The 15,380-nt window shown below is 45.3% G+C and overlaps 1 protein-coding gene across 1 annotated transcript in view; it reads right to left on the bottom strand.

Moving 5' to 3' along the window:
* Window positions 1-5,124: 5,124 nt before the first annotated feature.
* Window positions 5,125-15,380, bottom strand: part of LOC105687456 (protein vestigial) — a 48,553-nt gene continuing 38,297 nt past the window's right edge. The window contains exons 4-6 of the mRNA XM_012403111.2: window positions 14,040-14,163; window positions 13,701-13,939; window positions 5,125-6,052 (exon numbers count right to left, since the gene is read on the bottom strand). Coding sequence (XP_012258534.1) covers window positions 6,006-6,052; window positions 13,701-13,939; window positions 14,040-14,163 — 410 coding nt within the window. The 3' untranslated portion in view covers window positions 5,125-6,005. The remainder of the gene's footprint in view (window positions 6,053-13,700; window positions 13,940-14,039; window positions 14,164-15,380) is intronic.

Genomic DNA, 15,380 nt, shown 5'->3' with positions numbered 1-15,380 from the left:
CGTCCGCTCGGAAACTTCCAACGTACCTTAGCCGAAAATCCTTTCGGTCTCTCTCGCGAAACGCGGCGCGTTCCTCGGCCTCTGAAAATTTTTCCTCTTTTCCTTGTCTCTCCCTCGCGGAAATTAATCGCGCGTGTTCCCGCACTCGTGAGTTCACCGAGCGATGAGCGAAGGAGAAACAGACGTTAATATATCTCGCACGTGTTCCGCCGGGTCGGATCATCGCGCGGCACCGGTACGGGGTCAGGGTATATCCTGATTTCCCCCGTTCACCCCCCGGGACGCGTCAGTCACGTCTCATTTGTTGCATTCAAGTTGGCAGGGGGTACGAAACGGGCATGAATTAATGCATTCACGCGTCCCGTACGAGATGAGCAGGTGCAACGTGATTTGTTAAATTTCCACCACACAGATATACCTGTTTACACGCCGAAATCTAGACAATGCGAAATGCGTTCGATTTTTTTTTTCCGAGGAGTTCCGAACTAGGGGAAAAATTTCATTACGCCATTCGTCATCGGCATTTGAGACGAAGGATCGTTTTTTCGAGCATGAGCCGGAGTTCTAGCGTGACTGAATAGTTTTCTACGGACGTATTCCGTTTGAATTCGAGGTAAACGTTTCTTCGATCGTAGGCAAAAATCGTCGACCATACCGTGGAGATGTCCGAAGGTAAAAGTAGTAGCGTTGTAAAAATGTAGCGGAGAGGACGCGGACGGCCGTGGGAACCGGGGAATAAGACGGGTCCCCTGGATCCCCCGGAGGCTTTTGGGATGGGAGAGGGCCGATCTTTAGCGGCAACAACGGCAGCATCGGGTCGAGTTTGGAGAAGAGTTTCTCTAGACGCCGCGCGGTGTTTCGGAAGGGTCGTCGGTGGTAGACCTCTGAGGTGACACCGCCGAAATATGCCCGCCGACATTCCTAGATGTTTTTTCCTCCTTTGTCGAGCGCGGCGTCACTGTGTCATCGAGCTGTTCCGTCGGTACGGACCGAGCTGTCCGACGATCCGCCGTCCGAAAGCCCACGATCCTACAGGGTGCGTCTTCCAATCGGCGCATCGATAAAACGAGGCTCCTGCCCGAAAAGAGGCAAAACGAATCGACGATCCCCGCGTCCTCGCCTCGAGCGCAATTTGTTGGATCGTCGCGATCGACGTATAGGCGTAACGCGCACGCGGTAACTCCGAGATCTCCTTCGCGGCGCGGATATCCGAATTTATTTGCCGGGTACGCAGGTGCGTGAAAATCGACGACGCGTTCGTCTGAAAGCACAATGAAAATAAATATATTCATATTCACGAACGGACCGTGCGTAATAATTCGCCCCATCCCGGCGATCGTTTCGTACTAAATGATATCTGTGAGGCGACCCCATCGCGAACGGCTGCACGGCGAAGGGCGAATTCGTTTCGAAGGGCGCATATATTGGAGTGCAGCGTGTAATTCTTACGTAGAAGCGCACCTCACGTGTTCGGTATTTAATTACTTTACATCGACCGACGACGAATAGGGGATGTTTTTATTGAGGGCGATGAATTTCATTTCGTAGGTGGGACGAAATCGCGAAATAGGAACACGTCGCGCGATTCGATGTGCGCGTTTCTAGCCGTTTCGTCGTACGGGTGTTAAAAACGGAGCCAGGAAACTACGTCCGTCAACCTCCACGTGTTACTCACGTGGTTTCCTGTGCGTGCTTTTTATTTTTCCCTACCGTACGTATAGTCTAGCCAGCACATGCGTAATTGCGTAACAACGAGACACGCACCGATCGTACGCATACGCGCGTGAATCGGCCGAAGGGAAATACAGAAAAAACGAAAAAAATATGAACACAGACTGATTTACGAGTATACGGTACAGGAGCAATGCCCTATTTGTATGATATCAGATCGTATTGCGCGTGTCGACTTTAATAATTTAGTGCGCAGCTCATATCGCACGTTTTGCTCCAACTCTGACTCCCGAACCTCCTCGATCTCCTCTTACGGCGCGAGTCCTTTCGTCGTGTAACCGAAAGAAAAAAGTATTTTGTCACTTCCCCTCCGGCATTTATTTTTTCCTCAAATATTTCTCTCATATGCGTAAAATCTATCGTACCGGATGCGGAGTAATTAATCGAGCTTCGTTTTGACAGCGCTGCTATTTGCTAAAAAAAATTCTCGCCTGTCATAATTACGAGAGAAAAAAAAATTTACAGCTGACTGTGCGGGCAAATCCGTAATGTCTATGATTCCGAGCGCAGTTAATCGTCCATAAATTCATTAGCAAGTAGTAAAACTCGGAGTTTTTCCATTTCCAAAACTGTGGGAATCCCCGCAAGTCTTTTCATTTCCATGTATTACATATGTACTTGAGTTCTCAGTTTTCTCTACACACACATATAATGCGTGACACGCAGCAGCATGCGGGGTGAGTTGTTTGGCACTAATTAACTTTTAGTGGGCGTTAAAGTGTCGCTCTTTCACATATGCGATGTACGAAGAGGACCGCTCCCATATTCAACGCGATGTGATCGATTTACAGGGAATGACAAAAAAATCCATCTCACCTGAATCTTGGCATGAAAATCTGCATTACCGGAGTAAGGGGTGAAGACGTCGAGTTCTTCGACGTCTGAATTACTCTGCACATGTATGGCGCAGAAATCGCAATTTTTCAATTCGTATAATGTCAGGTATAATCTTAGGATACCTCGGAAAAGGGAGGATAGTCTCCGACGGCGTATCGCGGCGAGGGAAAAAATATTCTGGTAATTATACGCGAGTTGAGAAGATAGCGGGTCAGGGGAAGGGAGAAAAAGGGGAAGACGAAGGGCGTCGGGGCGTCGGGGCGCCCAGTAAATCTTCTTCGTCCGTTTCTCTCTTCCTCTTCTTCTTCTTCTTCCTCCTTATCTGAGCATCGGTCCTCAGCCCTCATTCCCCCCACCCTTGCGGCGTGTACACGGTGCGCAGCCCCGAGGATTTATTTTATTATTTGGTAGATTTAGTGGCGGCTACCGTTTATTGGAATTTAAGCAGATCGGTAGATTATATGAGGCGACGATCCCCAGAAATGAATTCCACCGATTCGATTGGATTTTTTCCCCCCTCCGACTTCTGCGTACAAAATCCACGTCGGATTATCTATTCATATTATACGCCCACGGATATCGAAAGAAGAATAAAAAAAAAAAAAAAAAAACAATAATTATCAAATCGAGACAAAAGGATCTCCGAATATTCCCACGGGATCCACATGGGAGCGATGCTCCGGCGACTCACCGTACAATTTTATCGATTGAGAGGAAAACTCGCGTGATCGGCGTTCGTAAGAATTTCGAGAAAAATGAGAGGGCGAAAAAAGGACGATAATATTCGGTACGAAGAACCAAAAACCGGTTGGCTGTTTACAAATTCGTATACGCGTCGATGGTAGCACGTGACAGATGGTTAACACGTGAACCGATAAATCAACGGGCCTCAACTATATAAACTAAATCACTTCCTCGCTGCGGGCGCAAGGTGTCAAAGTTAATTGCCATTTTTCCCATCTCGTTAGCGTCATTTCCGTAGCGGTTCACTCGCGCCGGTTGACCCGCCGCTCGGCAGCGAACTTCTTCAAATTGTAATATCGCTGCCGCTGTACGGTCGGCTCTGTTCCCGCCGCACGTGTAAGGAAATCCCCTTACACCGTGTTTCTACATATGTTCGTATGTTCGGTCTCTTCAAAACTTCATATGTTATTCGTTGACGATTACGACTACTACAAATAATTGACGAGCCGGTGCAGGGTATACGTGATTACGTCCCGCGCGAGAGCAGATTGACGACATATTTATTTTAACCTTCGCTCGTCGCGTGCCGCTCCGAGCGATTGTAATTCGTGAAGGAGCGGAGAGAAAAAAAATGGATGGAAAAAGTGAAATACGCGTCACTTGGAAAATGACGACGTTAAATGATTTTCCAAAAAAAAAAACAGAAACAGAAAAAAAAAAGGACACCGCGAGGAATAATCTCCTCACGCTTTTCCGCAGCTGGTCGCAGATCGGATTGAAATTTACAACGCCCTAGTCGCGGTCGGTTGAGTGGAGAGAATCGCGGACACAGCGAGCAAAGTGCAGAGTCTTCCAGAGACGAAGCCTCTGGTACGGCGTCGTTTCGTGTTCTAATTACGTGCTCGATTAACTTTCAGTGTGCAGCAACGAGTTTTCCTCTCTGCTAAAGGTGGTATAATATCTCCGTCGTACCTCTGGAGCGGCGGCATTTTTGTGCTTTCTCTCTGAAAACGCGCGAACGGGCGTAATTAACCAACATTATATAGCGCGGAAGGAGTGAATAGCTAAACTCTCATCGCGACTCGCATTTTATACATAAAAGTCAGCTTGAGCACATCAGCGTCACGATGTATAATAACCGCGTATTCCGACCTTTTTTAAGAGGGAAAAATTTTTCATTACCCGTTCTTTCTTTTGCGCCGTACATTTTCCTCCTGTCGTCCCTTCTAATTTTCCAGACCAAGATCTCCACCGGTGCGACGGAGTCCGCGGTGTATTTTCTCCCGCACTCCGATGAGTTTACAGTAAATTGAAAATGAAACTTTCTGCAATGAATAAAAAATCTCACAGTAGGATAATGGAAACGATTACCGAGGGGTGACGTCGTAAGAGCTGAATTCAGCCAATGCAGACAGAGTAATTGTACATTTTGCGATAACGAATTATGGTTTATTTCAACACCTACAATATGTGATAACGTGGTATGGTATTTATATGGGGTAATGATAGATGGATGAATTAGGCAGTTATGTTTTTATCTAACATGATAGTCGATTGCATATTTTACCTAAGTAATTCCGGCCAATTTCAACTATTGCGGCAATTATTTTTCACCGATCAGCAGCATCGATATATTCAATCGATACTTCGAGGAAAAAAAAATTTACAATATGCGAGGGAATTGTTGTTCCAGAGAAAAAAATTAGGTGTAGGTACGGAACAGTGTGTACGCATAAGTATACAAACATTATTAATTTTCTCATTGCATTACCAATTATGAATTTGACTCACGTGTGTTCCCGTCTCGCGATTCGCTATAAATATATTATGGTACGTTTGGTACGTAATATTAAGTATTTACACTTGTATTGATCGATAAGGTGTGCATTCCATCATCCTTTTATTCATCTTCATTGATTTTGTGTCGCTTGTTTTTTCCCTCCTCGTCTCATCGCTAATCATAAATTTTTATTTCATAGAAATATTTTTTATGAATATAATATATAATCGCATATAGAAATTATTTATTGTATTTCGACAACGCGTTTGTGCGTGTGTGTACCTATAAATAATTAGTTGGTAAATTTGGACATTTTCTTCTTCTTTTTTCTTTAAATCTATATCCTACTTGCTATGAACTAGAGATTTTTTTCAGCATCAGCCGGCCAGTCGTCACTATAAGGTAATAGTGCGCGCGCGGAGACTAATTTCACATAATAATAATAATAATAATAATAGTGATGATGATGATGATAAGAATAATAATAATTCGTAATGATAATAATTAATAGTAGATCCTTACGAGATTTAGGTAACACTATGTACAATTTCAATATAATGCTAATTTATTAATTAATATTATTATTATTCAACAGTATAATAACAATGTTTTTTTTCATTTCGGTCTAAGTTTTTTTCTTTCTCTTCATATATAAGTCAATTATATCGTCGCACCAATACCCCATTATAAGCACTGCACCTCGGAACAGCGTCTTTCCGTAGTTTGTTTTTTTGTTCTTTCTCTTTTTTTTAATCAATAATTTTTACTATACTTTAGCGTTAATCAATTAATCGTTATATTAAACAAATTTTACTATATATATCACGTCATCTTCGGAAATTCTGCGCCTTATATTGTCTTCTGACTCAAAAACATGTTTTTCTAATTTTGATTTAGTGGTTTATTATTGTTTCATTTATACAAGTGCGTCGCGTTTGAGCCAGCAGATCGAATCATTAGCTTCAGTTTTCCCTTAAAACCAATAGAGATCCTTAGAGTCTTGTACCTGCGATTCCAGGCCTGAAACATATTGAAAAAAACGAAAAGCCATTGAAAAAATTGATGCGAAAAATACGAATACAGTGAAATGGTTCCACTTGTTTCGATGCGCTGATTTTTGATAATTTCAAGACTGCCTACTCAGAGGTGATACATTCTATAAAACGACGCCATCTGTGCGGCGCCCGATTTGAATATTTGATGTAAATTATCACACAGGTATTCCCGGACCTCCTGTGTACCCGCGAAGTGATATTGTGTATCGTGGAACGGTGCAAAGGTATATACGAGAGCTGAAATAGAAAAGGAAAATTTTTGACGGATGCGAGGGTGCGGAGCTGGCGACGGCACCCGCTGGGCGACACGCCCGAACGATGAACGAACGAACGGACGAAACGGACGGACGGACGAGTCTTCGAAAGATGTCACGGAATGAGCCAGTTAAGATCTCAAACTTTCTCATGACGGGACTTCATGCGGCATGGCTGCACGCTGGCTGTATCATCTGCATTTTATCTCAAAATCTTAACCCGTTGCCCGGCACCACGGCGGCGTCGTTGCGTTATCTGCATATATATACCCATCTGAAAGACACGAGCGTACAACGCGACCTTTTGCCGGGCTATGCCGATGTTATTTACCGATACACCGTACTTAAGGGGATGAAAGTTGTCGCGGACCAGAAAACCATTCTCATTTGACGTCGGGATCGAATCCGTTATACGTATTACACGCTGGACGTTGAAATGCCGCGTAGAAAAACAAGGAGACGTTCTTTTTATTTTTTCTGTCATTAGATTTCGTCATCGCGTATCTCCCGTAAATGCGACGAGCCTTTTTCTTTCTCGACCGACGATCGAGTGCGGCGTCCTTCGAATCGCGGATCATCGGCCCACTTTATTATCAGCGACGATCGTCGATATTAAATTCATATTTCAGGTGCACGTGCGATCGGCACGTGGCAAATTTTATCTGCCTTAACAAACTGCTCGCGACACAGAGGCTGCAACTGTTATACGACGATCGAGGCACACGCGCGTGCAGTTTGCATCTGGCGCACGTGTCGTCGAACAGAATTTTATCACAGGTGATACACGTCATTGGCGGACCGATATCACATTTTATGGACATCGAGTTCACTCGGTTGGAAAATTACACTGCAAGCTAAATCGACGCTCTCGGCGCTGTTTGCATTAAAAAAAAAAGAAATTGTGATCTTGTGAAAATGGCTGAACGATTTTCAAATTAACTATTCCGATCGATGACATACTCCTGCACTGTTTTGTTTGTTATAATTGTATTTGTTGGTTCGTTTGATTGAATGAAAATTTCCGCAATTCACGACACGCCGTTGAAAAATAGAATTATCGTCGCACGATTAATGATTACATTTATTCGTGCATACACCTATAGAGTCACCCTTGATTGTGGGGACACAATGGGAGCACCCTTGGATCTGCAAAGTTCAAAAGAGGAGGAGAAAAAGAGGTGGATTACGTTCAGGGGTGACTTTATGACCTGACAAATAGTAGCGATATTGTTTGGTCGACGTTCGCGACACCCTATTCAAAATTGCAGGAAGACGCCGCAGCTCGTAATTACGATTCGGTGCAGGTTCGACCGTACAAAATATCACGATCGTTCCACGATCATTACTCCGATAATTTAATTGCATATTTCGTCAATAACGGCTCGCTCCATTTATCACGGGGCCATGTACATCGAACAAGGGTTGAATTTCGCCACGACTTTTATTAATATCCCACGCAGATTTGATCTCGATTCACGTAAATATTACATCCTGCAGGACTGAGGATGGTACAGCAACGTGCGGACCCTCGAAAAAAACGAGTGCATGAAAAACAAATATATTACACGTACCTCGAAGTTATAACTTTGTTCGAACGGCGAACGAAAGATATGCGGTTCGAAAGTACAAAGAGTCAAATATACATGAAAGCGAAGCTTGAGGGAATAACTTTTCTCAACGAATGGAAAGACGATAACGCGCGCAATTCCCTTTGTTCGTCTGTTACAGAATCTTGAATCGTGTTCCTTTCATATCCACACCTTGAATATATTAATTTACATCGCTCTTTGCCGCGTTTCGTATACACAACCGACGCGAAGCGGACCGAAGAGGATAGAGTAGCTGCGAACGATACGTAATAATACGATTGATTCTCGGACGGATAAAACAACGATCGAACGCATCGCAGTGAAATTAAATCGAGAGCAAGCGTACTGTACCGACAATCAGTTTACAAGTGGCGCGTCGGTACGGCACCCTCCGACCGACTCATCCCCCTGCGAACCACCCCACGGACAAGGGACGCATGTAAAAGGAATTGCGATGACCCTCGACGGTGCAGGGGTCAGACCCTGTAACCCCGGAATCCAATATACCGTACGCCCACGATGGGGGAACCTAGGCTCTGTATAAGCTACTCCTGCGCATAATAATTCTTCCCCAAGGTTCGCGAAGCTCACATGCGCATCGATAGGCGACGATTAACGTGAAATTAAACCGGTAAATCTTCCCCATCGTATATAACCACGTCTATTGAATATATTTGCCGATTCTTCGACGGCGCAGGTAATCGGTGGAATAAATTTTGCAGCGAAACCGCCAACGATTCGACGGATCGCTCGAGGGATTCAACCAGCGATATAATTCGAGAGAAAAAAAAAGAAAGACGACAAAAAATAGGAACTATATCAAGATACATGTGTTGATATCTAAGGCAGATATACGCGTATGGGTATCGTCAAGATTTGCATCGGAATACCTTGTCCTAATTAGGCGCGTCGCCGAAGGGCTGCGGAGATGCATATAAATTTGTTTCTTTTTTTTTTCATCGACTTCATTTGGTAGCGTGACAAGATGAAGATGCATTGCGGGTACGTCCGCGGGTATCGATGTGTTATTATATACCATATATAAAATAAAAAACTAAGGCGGGTGGGAATCGTGCCAGGCGCCATGATCATCGGATCGGATCGATCGCGATCGGGAATCACATATTTGGAAAGCTCCGTTCGTTAAAATTCCATCATCGTGCGTACGCACGCACGATTCTCGGTGCGTGTACGCGACGATGATTTTCTTTTTTTTTTCGTCTATTAATTAATCAACCGCGTGGAGAGGATATTCAACTACAGACGCCTGCACCCCCGCAGCCGGGGCGCGTGCAGCGGGACGATGTAAATTTTGAAATCCGCCCCTCCGCGATGGCTACCGACGATACGATCCCCGAGGACCGGGACCTCGTTCTCCGGATAATCGTACGAGACCGTATATTCTATATATATTGTAAACGGTCCTCGGAGAATTGCCGAGTATACGGAATACTTGTGCGAGGACGCGACGCCCGGGGTCCAGATCACGGCACGAGCGGTAAAATGGCGTCGTACTGACGTCACGGTGTTTCACGTTCAACGCCGGGCAACGAAGAGGGAAAATCCATTCGACCGACGGTCAACGGATCTCCGAGGTCCTCTCCATTGGTCAGCCCTCTGGACGAGGGGAGTGGTCAACCGCTACATCGATCTCCTCGACCAGAAAAGGGGAACCCGCGGACCCGCGGGAACGGATCGGACCTCGGACTAGGGAGTGACCCGCGCGATTTACTCGTCTTCGAATCGACACCCTGAAAATTCGAATTCGAACGAGCTGCGTGGCGAGCATAAAAAAAATTCTCCGCACTCCGATTGTCTTGGAAATTAATTCTCCGTTTTTTTTTGTTTTTTTTTACCGCGTCGAATCGCGAGTAATCTGAAAGAGATCCGGTACTTTTTTTCCGGTAGATCTGACGACTCGAAGGAATAATGGATGTACCAGGTACAGATGGAAAAAGCATCGCGCACATGCAGGGACGTATGGACGTGGTATATTTTATGGGAAGAAACGCGTTGTCGTTTGGTATCAGTTGGTCTAACTATCGTACCTTCCTGAGAAGTGTAATTCTCGGCAAGTCAATGAACTGAATTTATGCGCATACGATAGCGAAATAACAGCATCCGCAACGGAAGTAGCTGTACAAGCTCGTATCTCGAGATCTATTGCATCCGAACACGAAACGCTCTTTCTGCTAGAACGAGACTCGTTTCACCGCCGTACGTATATTATACATGTAACATACATATACGAGCTTCGATACGAGTCGGGCAAAATTCACGGTATCTAAAATCAAAGTAAAATAGTAAGGATAAATTTTGCAACTCCTCGCTACAATTTCTTCTAAAAGTCCTGCAGCACGTACATATGATGTAAATGGCTATTAAACGTTATGGCGACGGTGGATATAAGGAAATGCGTTCGATTAGTGAATTAGTTAACGGAATGAGTTGAAATTTGTCGCCCGAAGTGGTTCGCGGAAAATGAATGGGTTTCCCGTAAAGTTAAAGAAACTAATAGAAAATCTCACTCGAACCATCTTTAGACGCGCGGCACAGTAGCGGGTAGAGGTATAGGTGAGGTGTACGCCTCGTACTCTACCGTACGGCGTGTCCGTGTGTCAGTTGGTAATTGCTATTTATTTCTCTTAATCGCGCTTAAACGGCAGCCAATTTATGCCGCTCGAGTTAATTTGCGCAATTAAATGATTACCGCGCAACGATTCCCAACCGGCCTCCGCGCTGCGGATTATACTCGCCCGTACAGTCGTACAAGTATACATTTACACATAATGCGATAACTGTGTGCAGCCGCTGCACCGCGTGCGTTTCCTAAATGGGAACTATTTGTCCGCTAACCGCCGCAGAAAAGACCGTAAGGATTATCTAAGGAGCTCGAAGACCGTTGGAAATCCATGAGCGAGGTAACGATCGACTTTAGGATCTTCGGGCATTCGATCGCTGTATTCGGAGTTTGCGCGATTGTAGAGATATTTTTGATTTCCTCGATGCCGCGGTGAGAACGATTGGACGTCGAACGGGTCGGAAATCAAAAAAATTTGCGAAATACATTTCCCGGACGGTATGCGGCGGGTTGACCATTTTCATGCCCCGATGGCGGTTTTAATTTATCCAAAATCAGGCTACAACGAGTATAAACTACAAATGTCGCAATGTATAATCGTCGAGTGCATAATATGCGTACGGTAGCTCGGCACACGCGACTCGGCATACACTGCATGAACGTTGTCAGAATTCCGCAAAGGAATTTCTCAAGAACTCGTTTGGTCAGTTCGTTCAAACATTGCCTTTGATTGTGAGTCTTGCGGACTCGTAGAATCCGTATAGCGGAATAGCGTACACGCAGCGCGACGAGTGTACGAAATACGCGTAGCGAACAAAATCAATTCTCAACTCTCCCTGCGTCCACAGATTCAAACACGGAGTACCTATACGATATCCGATTAAGCAATTTTTTTCAAAAACACCGCATCCGTCTTTCATTGGCGGGTATATATTTTGTAATTATTCTACCGGAAGGCGGTGATTAACACGAGTCTGGGGTTTTGCGTTACCAGAGACGAGAGAGAGAGGAGTGGGTATGAGATGAAGCGTCTGCACGAGCAAGGGATTCAAATCTAGAAAGAGCGTCTTTGATAGCTATACGAGGGCGTGGAACGGCGAAGGGTGGACTAGGAGAAAGGGAGGGTGGAATGAGTGACATCCAGAGAGACGCCGGGTAGCTGTTGAAAGGAAAAGGGAGAGGGACAGAAATAGAAAAGGAGGAGGCGGAATTTCCTCCAAAGCTCGGTGGCGTACCGTATCGACCCACGAAACTCTCCATCTCCGAGCTTTCGAGCTTTCGTCGGAATCCACCTATATACGAGCACACAAGTACGAGATGGAGAAGATTTTACCTTCGGTTGAGAATATAAAATCAACTTTCATTCTGCGTTATGATCGGTGACAACTGTGAGAGCGAAGTTGAGCGAAAAAAAAAAAAAAAAAAGAAATGATCCGCACTCCGCTACGTGCGATTCGTGCACATGAACAATTTCACGATTACGAGTTGCAATTTCGAAATTCTACAAGAAACCAAAAAATCAGTTTCCCTTCCAACTATGTGAATTATGAAAATTTGACACCCTTTACCAAATCTTCATAGATGGTGGTCCGTCGTACATACATAGAAACCAACGTGTGACAAGAGTTCACGTGACTCAGAGAATCGCAGCAGGCATACGGCCAAGTGGGCATGGCTTCGAATCACGATGGGCGTGGTTATTCTCAAGAAATACATGGTACAGGTATACATACCGGTATATACATACACTGCATATATGTACATACACCGTGGAGTGCACGTATGCAACACGAGTGAATATATGTACCTACGTACTCCTCGTTACATATCGTCGCCCCCCTGCAGTTTTACCGAGAAAGTGGTGCAAGCTCGCAATTATTCCGGAGCTTGCGATCACAAGTGCACCAGGCTCCGAATCGTTACCCGTTATTTTTTCCTCCTTACTTTTTCGAGCCCTCGCTTTCGAGGAAATTCGAAATGCTTCGTCGCAGGTCTCGGTTGGCTTCAAGAAAACGAAATGAAAAATATCTAGGCGGTTTCATTCATTTTTCCATTACGTAACTGATAAACGTTATCGTTAATTCCTTTTGTTTTTTTTTGTCGCATATGTCATCGAACCGGAGAATGCACCTCGCACCGCAACGCGGTCCCGTACTCGAACGAGAGTTGTTTTCCGTTTCACAGTTGCCCCTCGCTGGCGTTTTTGTCCAGTTCAGAATGATTTCGGCAGAGTAGCAGCTATACGGCATCCGCCAGCATTTTTGGACGGTTAGGAAGCTATACTGCCGTAGCCGGAGTATAGCGGCTATAGTTCGCGATCCCATTAAGCCCTTATTAATTGCGGAGATCTGAAGGGCCGCAGCCGCCTTTCTTGTACCACCTGCGCGCCATCCAGTGACTCTAAAAAGTCAGCACTCATCTCATCGCGCCGATCTCTCCTGGGCCTTCTTCTTCTCATCCTTTTTCTCATCCTTTCTTCTTCCTCTAACCTTCGCGGATTCGAGCAAATGTGCTATCCGATGGACACGAGATCCTCATCGCGAATCTCCTCTTACCCGCGCCCTCTCGCGTTCGCAAGAAATACGCTGCCGCAGCTATACGCCGCGCATCCTGTATATCCTCGCAACCGTACGGGCAGTACGGTCGTCCTTTGATAATACCTATACAGCGGAGCGTTTTACGTTGTCTTTAAACGACGCGAAAGAGACAACTGCAGCAGCCTGTCGCGGGCACGTGCGATTCCGAAACCGAACGACGCGAATTCTTGTCGAAGAGATAAAAGATTGTTAATCTGCGCTACGATGCGTCGCGGATGCAATCGTTGAAAGGACCAGGAGACTTCACCCGACGATTGTCTCGTACCAACACGTCGACACGTCGGTGTACTCCTCCGAGTGTCCGTCATATCGGAGTCCGGACCCCGCGTGGCATCGCGGTGAATATTCCGTCGAATCGACGTCGTACTAATCTTACGCGCGTACGCTTGTAACAATAAGTCACTCGTCAAGAGCAGACCGGACAAAGGACATCGACGGTGGTAGGTACGAGCGGTGCTTAGTCAGCCTTTTCAACGCTCCGTGATTTACATGTCCGATTTATCTTATTCGCCTCGCGCACCGTTTCACCTTAGTACCGATATCGCCGGGTCTGCGGTACATCTATCGTCGATTTTATCGATCATTCGCTTACCGGGAAGGGGTGCGTAAGGGCCGTGAGGATAGGGTGGTGCTGCCGACGGATCCACCAGGGATTGCGGTGGGGTTGCCGACGTCCAGTCTTTGTACGATGCGGCGGCGTGCGCGTGATGCGCTGCTGCTGCTGCTGCGTGATGCGAGGTATGATGGCCCAGTCCTCGGGCCCCACCGAGCAAAAGACCCCCGTATCCAGCTGCTGCCGCCATATTGTGGTGGTGGTACTCGTGGACGGCTCTGTACACGGAATGGATTATTTTTCAAAAAATTAGCGACATTTTTGGCGAGGTTACGGCATCGGGAGAATCCCTGAAGAATCGATGAAGAAGTTCGTTACCTGTGGTGGTACTGGGGGTAGTGAGGGTGCCAAGGATCCGTTGGGTAATCGTACACATCTCCGGGATGTTGACTGTTCCAAAAAGAGGGTGGAAAATTTCTCGCCGACATCGGAGACGTGTTTTCTGTAAAGAGAATAACGAATTTGGTCTTTGAATTATTGCGGCCATCGTCAAGCGATCCGCAGAGATCGAGATTCGCTGATCGTATCCGCTGCAGAATCGGAACAAAAGAAATCCCGTACGCGGGATGGATACTGCATAGGGATCGATTCTTATTAGTCACGCTGTTTTATCTAGATGAACGGTAGCTATATATATCGGCTTATGTACACATATGTACGCGATACATAAAAGAGCCAACGAATACCGATCGATAATTTTGAATTCGCGATCGAGGCGTTGGTGAGAAGGAATGGCCGTACGCAAAGCCGACCGTGGTAGGGTCCCACGGGAATTCTTTTGCTGCGAGAAAAGGAACTACGACAGGATGAACAGGACCAAATGGGGCCGCCCCCCGATGTCTTACATGCGCCCGCGACGGACACGCCGATCGACTCCCTCCTTCCGAGTCCTTGACCGATTGTTTAACTTTCTTTTTCTCTTTCTCAATGTTCTTATTTTTTTCGATCCTCCTCATATTCTTATTCGCATCCTTTTCGGTGCTTCACAGGGAATAATCTATCGAGTCCTGAGGCCGGTTAGGATGTATCCCAACCTTTATGTTGATTTTTGGCCCAAAAATCGAAAAAATCCCATAGGGTATACCTTAGATTTTCTTCGATTTTTAAGCAAAAAATAAATCATTTTTTTAATTGGGTTTATTATGCTTTTCTGACGTATTTTGGCCTCAGGAATCCGAATCGGGAAGAAAAATTGATCCATCTCTAAAATTGACCGAGTTATCGCCAATTTTCAGCTTTTTGGGGTCAAAAATAAAAAATTGATTTTTTAGTCTATCTTAATGTAATTTGAGCCCAGGAATCCGAATCTGGAAGAAAAATTAATTTATCTGCGAAAATGACTGAGTTATCGCCGAATTATCGCATTTTTTAGGATAAATTTGAGGATATCTCGAAGGGAAAAAATCGTAGCTCAATTTGGACAACGGATTCGTGTTCCTGAGGTCAAACTACATAAGAAAAGTGCCATACGATCAATTTTTAAAAATAAAAATTTTTGGCCAAAATTTGAGATTTTTCCAAGGGGTACCCCTTACGATTTTTTCAAATTTTGACCAAAAATTTTTATTTTTTAAAATTGATCGTATGGCACTTTTCTTATGTATTTTGACCTCAGGAACACGAATCCGTCGTCCAAATTGAGCTACGATTTTTTCCCTT

Source organism: Athalia rosae, chromosome 4 (assembly GCF_917208135.1).
Source record: "Athalia rosae chromosome 4, iyAthRosa1.1, whole genome shotgun sequence".
NCBI classification, from domain to species: domain Eukaryota; kingdom Metazoa; phylum Arthropoda; class Insecta; order Hymenoptera; family Athaliidae; genus Athalia; species Athalia rosae.
Note: the sequence above shows the minus strand (reverse complement) of the source record. Positions and strands in the feature narration are given on the sequence as shown.